General features: G+C 27.2%; 1 protein-coding gene across 4 annotated transcripts; it reads left to right on the top strand.

Annotated features, from left to right (window-relative positions):
- Window positions 1-1553: 1553 nt before the first annotated feature.
- LOC131667300 (uncharacterized) lies at window positions 1554-7023 on the top strand. Of its 4 annotated transcripts, none has more exons than XM_058940660.1 (6): window positions 1554-1708; window positions 1993-2177; window positions 2289-2999; window positions 3198-5195; window positions 6247-6426; window positions 6514-7023. In XM_058940660.1, exons 2-6 carry the CDS (start codon window positions 2018-2020, stop codon window positions 6795-6797), a joined length of 3333 nt encoding a protein of 1110 aa, XP_058796643.1. In that variant the 5' UTR covers window positions 1554-1708; window positions 1993-2017; the 3' UTR covers window positions 6798-7023. The 4 variants fall into 4 exon arrangements, with proteins under 4 accessions (XP_058796643.1, XP_058796645.1, XP_058796644.1 ...); XM_058940662.1 differs by lacking the exon at window positions 6514-7023 and adding an exon at window positions 5504-5584 and having other exon boundaries at window positions 6247-6385; XM_058940661.1 differs by lacking the exon at window positions 6514-7023 and having other exon boundaries at window positions 5504-6385.
- The last annotated feature ends 1633 nt before the right edge of the window (window positions 7024-8656 follow it).

Here is an 8656-nt window from a genome sequence, read left to right as displayed (position 1 = left end):
TTCTCAGAAACCTTTCAGGAAACTTGCAGAAACATTGCAAGAAATATTTCAGAAAAGCGTTCAAGGAAGCTGCTTGCAATATTTCTAGAAACTTTGCCAAAATATTTGCGAAATAATGGCTGAAATATTTCCGAGAAACGTTTCTGAAGTGGTGCCAGAATTTTCCAGGTAAAATTTCTTGAAGCCTTTTAGAAATATTTCTGGAAAAATATCTCTGGAACACTTCAGAAACATTGCAAAAACCTTTCACTAAAATATTTTTGCCAAGTTGATAAATATTTCTGAGGAACCTCTCAGGAAACTTGCAGAAACATTGCAAGAAATATTTCAGAAAAGCGTTCAAGGAAGTTGCTAGCAATATTTCTAGAATTCTTGCCAAAATATTTGCGAAATAATGACTGTAATATTTCCGAGAAATCATTATGAAGTCGTGCCGCAATTTTCCACATGATATTTTTTTAAACTATTCAGAAATATTTCTGGAATATTTTAGAAACATTGTAGAAACCTTTTATTAAAATATTTTTTGTGTCGTTAATAAATACTTTTCAAATACCATTTCTTACAACTTTTCATAAATATTTCTAGAAATATCAATTTTTCAGAAATATTCCAATACCTTTTTAAGATACATTTTCTCAAAATATTTTCCAAATATTCTAAATAAATTTCATTAAAATATTTTAGATACTTTTTTCAAAGATTCAACTATATATTATTTTTATGAAAAGAACCACAGGAAAACCATTTATAAAACTTTGCAATAACTTTCCGAATCATATTCCATAACAACGCATGGCAATTTTGACAGTAAAATACCAGGAATCATTTTCTATTCCAGAAGCGGCGTGTGTAATATTCCAGTTGAAATTTTTACAATTACCAGTAACCTTTTAAATTACGGTCTTCAAAATATTTTCAAATATTCTCGGAAATAATATATTAAAATATTTTACAAACTTTTCGTTACGTTCCTACGAAATAATATTTTTGAAAAAGAACTTTAAAGAAAACCTATTGTAGAAACTCTGCTAAAACCTTGCAGAAATATAACACACATTTTTACGTGAAAGATTTTGAGAATGTTTGGGTAACACTCCAAAAATGTTAATGAAATAATTTGATATATATATATATATATAAATATATATAAATATATATATGTTAATAGGCACTTATGTTAACAAATGCAATTTTGATCGGTACTTATGCTTACATTTTGTCACTTAAGACGACGACTACATAAGTTTTACGTTATTCACTTCATAATTAGGCACTTATGAAGACAGTCCGAATAAGTATCAAGAAACGTGGATCGATACCTATGATTACATGTCTGAATAAGTGTTGGAACGAGAATTTTTATAGAAATTCATAAATTAATTATACAAAATGTATAATCAAGAATATATATATACGAGTATTTTTACGATTGTATTTTCTATTTAACATAGTGCGCAATCACTTAAATTCTTTTATATAAATACATGTTTCTTATATTATTTTATTTGCTAATGCCTTAATTTGTATGGCAATCTAGATTAATCTATCACGTTGGCGTCTTTTGCTTTTTTATATTTAATAAGAAATAAGATAATGTAGTGGAAGAGCATCGTAAATTTGGGCTAAAAAATTATTTTATAGTTCTGTGAATAAAACTTTATCTATAAACGTTATATTTTGAATTTTAAGTATTCTGAATATTAAGGTAAGTATCACAGATATGATAATCTCCATAATATTATCTATATTTATGCCGTATTTATATATTATATTATATTATCCGATTCCATCATTGTATAAGCCTAATTATAGGCTCAATTATTATCAAAAATATAGTGCTACTATTTACATTATTTTAAATCACACATCTTTTATTTATTAAAAGCATTTTATTGGGGCATAATCACACACATAACCTTTTATTCAAATTTAATATTTAATTCTTTATCTTATGATATCTTTATATTATTTTTTTTATCATTTTTACAGAACAGTTATTTTGGAATTGGATTTAATGAAAATGAGTTCAACGAAAGCTGCTCTTATAAAGCTGAAAAGTGGACGCTTCTTTGCTATAGCAGCAAAGTTTGTAAAGATCAAGCGGCCTGGCTGGGGATCATTTAAATTGAAGAATGCAAAACGTCCTACTGACTGCGAGATCATTGGATTTAATGGTATAATTGAATATTTCTATCGTCCTTATTTTGCACTGTTTATACCTACTTTTATATATTTGTTAAGCATTCTTAAATATATTTAATTCGTTTATAAATGTCTTGTTGCAGAAAATAAATCTATTTTTTCTAGTATAGCAGAAAACTTAAATGCTAATTTACCACAAGTTGAGATAGAATTAAATGCTTCTCTGAAAAGCACTATGCTCTCTACTTCTATTATTAGCCTCAATAAAGAAAATATAATTCATAAGGAATTAAACGATAGCCAAAATAAGAATTTACAATTAAGTGATAAAAGATATGTTGAAGAAGACGAAAATTCTTCAATTTTGTCCTCAAAAAATGATGACATTTTTAGAAAATTGAATATCACACACTCATCAAATAGAACAATTAATAGTAGTTCTCCTACTTCATGTAAAAGTCAAATAGATCAAGGTATACTTTTGCCTCACATGGAAGCTACTTCTATTGAATGTGAAGATGTTTTTAAACACTTTGAAGTGTTTACTGATTTTAATGCCGAAGAGATTTCATACAGTGAAAATATGTTAGATTGGAGACCAGGTGAGAATGGAAAATCACAAAATGATATAATGGATAGAAGTGAAGATTTAAATTTTGATACGAATGAAATCTTGAATTTTAATAATCAACATTCAGTTGAATTGATAACAGGAGAAATAGATCTTGCAAAGAAAAATACCACTCAAATAGAAGAGGATCTTATTAATCAAAAACGAGATTGTAATCAAAACTTAACAAATAAAACTGAGAATGAACAAAAATCAACATCTACTGGAAAATCAAAAACCAAATGCAAGTATTTTCTTAATTGAAATTGTTTATTTTAGACAATGTACAAATTTTTTTGGGATTTTCATTATAATAACAACTCATAATTTTTATCAACTTAAAAAAATATAATAACATTCTACTGGAAAATTTTTGTGCAATACTTTAGTTTGTATGTAATATAAAGTGTCAAATTATAATTATAGATATTTTTCTTTACAGCCAAGCAAATAGTTATTTTATCAAGTGAGGATATAATTCATATAAAAAAGACTGTTTCTGATCTAAACAAACCTGGAACTCCACAAGCTCAGAATAAAATTTTTTTTGTCAATAGACCTACCATTGATAAAAAACGTACAGGAAAATTTCATTATTGTATTTTTTGCAAAAAGAAAATTGTTGATCAAATACATCGACATATGACCAAAGTTCATGCAGGAGAAGAAGTGTTTAAAGAAGCTAAAGCTAGGGGAAAGACAGTCTTTAAGTGTACTGTCGAATATCATATTAATTATGGAAATTATTACTATAATTATTACATGAAAACAGATGATGAAGAAATGATTGTGGGGCGAAGACCTAATAAATATAGAATTATTAAATGTAAGCAATTAGAGTCAGGTGAATTAAAGTGGCCTGAAGACATAACTGATTGTAAAATGGGTATGGATGAAAAAACTAAATTACCAGTAGCATATAAAACAAATTTGCCAAATTTAACTGGCGAAAATTTTGTACCATGCAAAGATTGTTTCAAAGTAATAAGGCGAAATTTAATGAAAAGGCACAAATGCAACTTACAAAATGTGGTAAGAGCTCCTAATGCAAAAGATTTACTACCGATGTGCCAACGATTGATTCCTGATGTGCACCCTCTTGCAACGAAAAGAGCACGTGACCTTATATTTTCAAATATGATTTTGGGCGAAGTACGAGATGTAGCAGTCTCTGATGCATTAATTGTGCAATATGTTAACGACTGCGTTGATCATTACAGCCATGATCAAAATTACAGTATGATAAGTCATCATGCTCGTGTATTAGCAACTCTATTTCAGACAGTTCAATCCAATACTAACCCAGTGCATAAGGAAATAGTCAAAAATATTACAGAATTCAAAGATATTATTCATCCCACTGTAGTTCCAGTACTACAAGAAAGTATATATCAATTATCCGAAATGAATGAAGAATCTGGTATGATCCAAAAATTTAACAAACCTAAAGATATTAGTAATATTATCAACAAATTCTTAGAATTTTATTTGCCTTTTTGTATTGAAAACGCTTGGGAGACACGAAGAGAAAATGCCATAAAATTTGAAAAATTAATCAAAAGTAAGAGTAAAAGATTAAACAAGAAAAGTCGAGATATGCAATTAAAAATAGAAAAAAAAGCTCCACCCAAAAAAATGCCGAACGTAAAAAATATAAAAGAATTTTGCGAGTTTGTGGAACAGTCATGGCTAAATGCTTTTAATAATATGAAAAACGGTTTTGATATAACTGTATGGAAAGAACTTAATAACACAACAGCCTTGCTATTAATGCTTTTTAATAGGAAACGCCAAGGAGAGCTGTCAAGATTAGAATTAGATGACATAAATGGAGCTTTTAAAATCCTTGATGATTGCAACGATCCACGTTATCTTGAATTATCTGATGATTGTAAAGTAGCTCTTAAAGACTACTATAGGCTAAAAATAACAAATAAAAAAGCGTTACGTACTGTTGGTCTTATAGTTCATAAAAATTTAATGGACAGCATAAATTTATTACTGCAGTATAGAACTAAAGCTGGTATAGATGAGAAGAATATCTACGTTTTTGCTAAAAGGCGTAATAATACCATGAGACATGGCTATATAATTTTATCAGATGTTTTGAGGCATTATGCTAATATTTCTGGTGTGGAGGATTGTGAAACAATTCGTGGAACTGCTTTACGTAAGCATATTGCCACAATGATGCATGGACTTAGACTAGAAGAAGGAAAATTAATGCAGTTGGCCAATTTTTTGGGCCATAGTTATGATATCCATAAATCTATATACCGTCAAGAAGTTCATTTGAGTGAACTGTTAACGTTACCTATCATGTTAAACAAAGCCCAAGGTAAAGAATTAAAATCTATTGAGAACGTTAGAAGTCCATCTACCTCAAATAACAAAACAGACAATAGTGATGTATCATATGATCCATGTCAGGACACAGAAGGTATGGACATAAAATTTATTTATATATTTATGTGTGTATATTTACATTGATAATTATCTGTTATCACAGTGTTAAGTTTGATTTCATGTTTTACAGAATAATCAAATTTGATTCTTCTTCATTATTTTAAAAATATATATGCATTTAACAATGATATTTTAACTGTAAAAATTATGTACTAACAATATATAGTTCTCCTTAATTAATTTCCTTGAAACCTTGAACCTGACTGTACAACATGCTTCTAAATGCTTAAATGCTTTATGTGATTGTCTTAAGCTTTATATTTTTGACAATACTGTTACTAGCCTCCTGCAGCAGATATCAAATAAGAAGATATTGTTCTTGATGAAATATTGGTGTTGAGTCTTAGTTACCACCTCAGATAGGTATGAATTTAAAGATATTTTAAGAGTGACATTTAAGGTAATGGATAAATTTTTCCCTTGAATATAATTATGACAGGTTGCTAATTATAATAAGTTTAGTTAAACTGATATATTCATGATGAACTTTTGAAAATAAATCATATTGTCATTGCAATATATTTATTAATAGTTAAATCACGCCATTTTACAATAAATTAATTTTCAATAAAATATTCAGAGAAATCTTCTTAATATTAAATTTTATTTCTTATGTTTTTATAGAAGTCACTGTTCAGATAACTATTGATTTTTAAATTGATTAATTAAGTACACAAAATTATTGAATTTCAAGATTTATGTAAATATTATTTGAAAAATAACTCATTCTCTTTTTAACTAATATACAAGCCAAATTTTAGTAATAAAAAAAAGTTACAATGTATATTATTTGTTAATATTTTAGTATATTTCTTATATTTGTATATTTCTTGAATAAGCAGTTCCTTGGATTTCTATTTCTTCTTGTTGCGTTTGATAATTTGCCCTTACATGTGAACTTTATGTTGCTTTTGTAACTAACATGCTAAAAGATTACGTAACAACTTTAAATTACTTCATTCAATAATTTTAATTAAATTGGTATTTATCTAATTTTCAAATATGTACTTGTAAATATATTCCAGATTCTATAAACTCACAATTGAGTGAAAATGAAGAAAACATTGAAAAAGTTTTACCTAGAAAAAGTTTCCTGTCAATAAAAGTAGCTGAGAAAGCAAAAAAAAAAGCTGAAAAGAAAGCCATAGGAATAAAACGACCATATCCAGAAATGTCTGATGATGCCCCAAAGAACAAGAAAAGAGGTAACATTACTATAAATTACTATACAATTTATTAGCAGTAGTATTTTTAAAAATATCACAGAAAATAATCATATACATTCCTTTTAGTTATTCGCTGTTGGTCTAAAACAGAAAAAAATACAATTTCAGATCATATTAAGGTAAATGGATTGCCACTAACAATTAGTACTGCTTATATACAGGATATTGTGAAAAAATGCAAAAGTTTGGAAGAGAGAACTATTGTACAAATAAGGGCCTATATCAACAACAACTATGGCAACAAGCAAGAGCGGCTTGGAAAAAATGAAGAGATTCTTATAGAAGAGGAGACAGATTCCAGTGATAATCTTAGTGATTCATATTATTGTGATGATGATCCTACACATTAGTTTGTAATTTGTGTTAAAAAATTATTTATTTATTATTTATTTATTTATTAAAAATTATTTATTCATTTTTAAATTTATAATTGATCACTGTTTAACTTATTATCTTTGTAACTTATTCACATGCTTAATTTAGTATTTATGTAACTTATTCACATGTTTAAATTTAGTTTAACTTAAAATTTTTTTATCAACATGAAATTTAATTTAATAGTCAGTCATTCAATAAATACATAAAAATACCATAAAAACACTTTCTTTATTTCATAAGTCTATATAACAATTTCTAGATTTCAAACAAAACAAAATTATGTAATAAAATAATCATAAAATATATTATTAACAATATTTCAAACAAACACAAAATGACAAAAACAAAATAATTGATTTTATTTTTTACAATAGCTGAATTGAATAATTTCTTTTTTGCGAAAATGGTACTTTTAGTTAAAAATTCATGAATAAAGCACAAATACAATGAAAATATATATTTAAGTTTATTTATGACACTTATGAAAAATTAACATGTACACAATTGTTATACACAATGTACACAATTTCATAAAAGAATGGATAAAAAAATATTTAGCTTCCATGTTTTTAACCGGTTTAAGGATGCTCACAGAATGTTTCTGACACATTAAAGTCTTACTATGTCTGATAGTTTCAAAATTAAGGTCTCGTTGTCTTTACTTATTTATTAGCAAAACATAAAAAATTGCTCCACAAATGCTCCTTACGGATATAAAATGGTTCTTTAATCAAACTTTTTTATTTAAATAGTAATTAATTATTATGTATTTATTATCCACATTAAATTTATGAGCCGTCAATGATTAGTTCTCATAGTAATAACTACTAACACGAGGGCAGCGGGTATAGGGAAAGTAAAGAAAACAAATGTTAATTAATTAATTTTTAATTGCTCATTCATTTGTCAGATCAATTTCATTTGTTCAATATTAGCTTGTCTATAAATAATGAATAATAATCATTGATATTGCAGGCGATTTGAAGTATCTGCTTTTTTTTTATTTATTGGTATATTAAAATCAACAAGTTGCAAACAATTAATCAAGAACCAATCTAACTATTCAGGTGAACTATAGTTAAAATACTTGAATGAAAATTGCAGTTAAAATACTTGAAGGAACTGATTTGATTACAGTTACTATAATTAGATCATTGGCAGTTCAAGTCGAGTACTATTCATGGTATTTTTAACAGTTCAGAAATTAGAAGTAAAGCAATAACCCAAAACCAAATTAGGGATAAGTTAGCAACAAATCGTCCAAAATTCAGGACTAACCAAATGTAGCAAAGAACCAACCAATCATCAGCCTTGATAGTGTTTCCGTACAAAAATATCTTCTCGGATACTTAGAAATTATTCCCTAAATTACTGCAGTTTAATCGGCGTTCCTTGACCTCCCCCGATCCAGCCTGCAAATTAATGCAAAAAAAAATATTTAGACGTGTAAACCCTTAGTTTTTTAATTGCCAAATTCAACTGCATTATTTATTTTATTTTCCCACTTTCACTGTACTTACAAAAATTAATAATTATATCCGATATCACTGCAAACTTCAAGCGTCAATATCTCGATAATTAAGTAATACTTCTTAATTCCTGAAAATGCAAAACATTGCCTTTAAGATGATTTAATTTGCTCAATCGATTGCAATGACAATTCATCAATTTAATGTGACAATTATTAAATAGCTATAGCATTTATACGATTCTCGTATTGCGCATGCGCAATTAAATCAAGTCTGTATCGTATCGGAAATATTTGACAACGCCGCTATTTTTCATATCATATTGGATGGTATTTTTTATCAGAGAAACCAATGTCAAAATA

This window comes from Phymastichus coffea, unplaced genomic scaffold (genome assembly GCF_024137745.1).
Source record: "Phymastichus coffea isolate CEN01 unplaced genomic scaffold, Cenicafe_Pcof_1.1 PCOF00064, whole genome shotgun sequence".
NCBI classification, from domain to species: domain Eukaryota; kingdom Metazoa; phylum Arthropoda; class Insecta; order Hymenoptera; family Eulophidae; genus Phymastichus; species Phymastichus coffea.
This window is presented reverse-complemented; position numbering and strand designations above follow the sequence as displayed.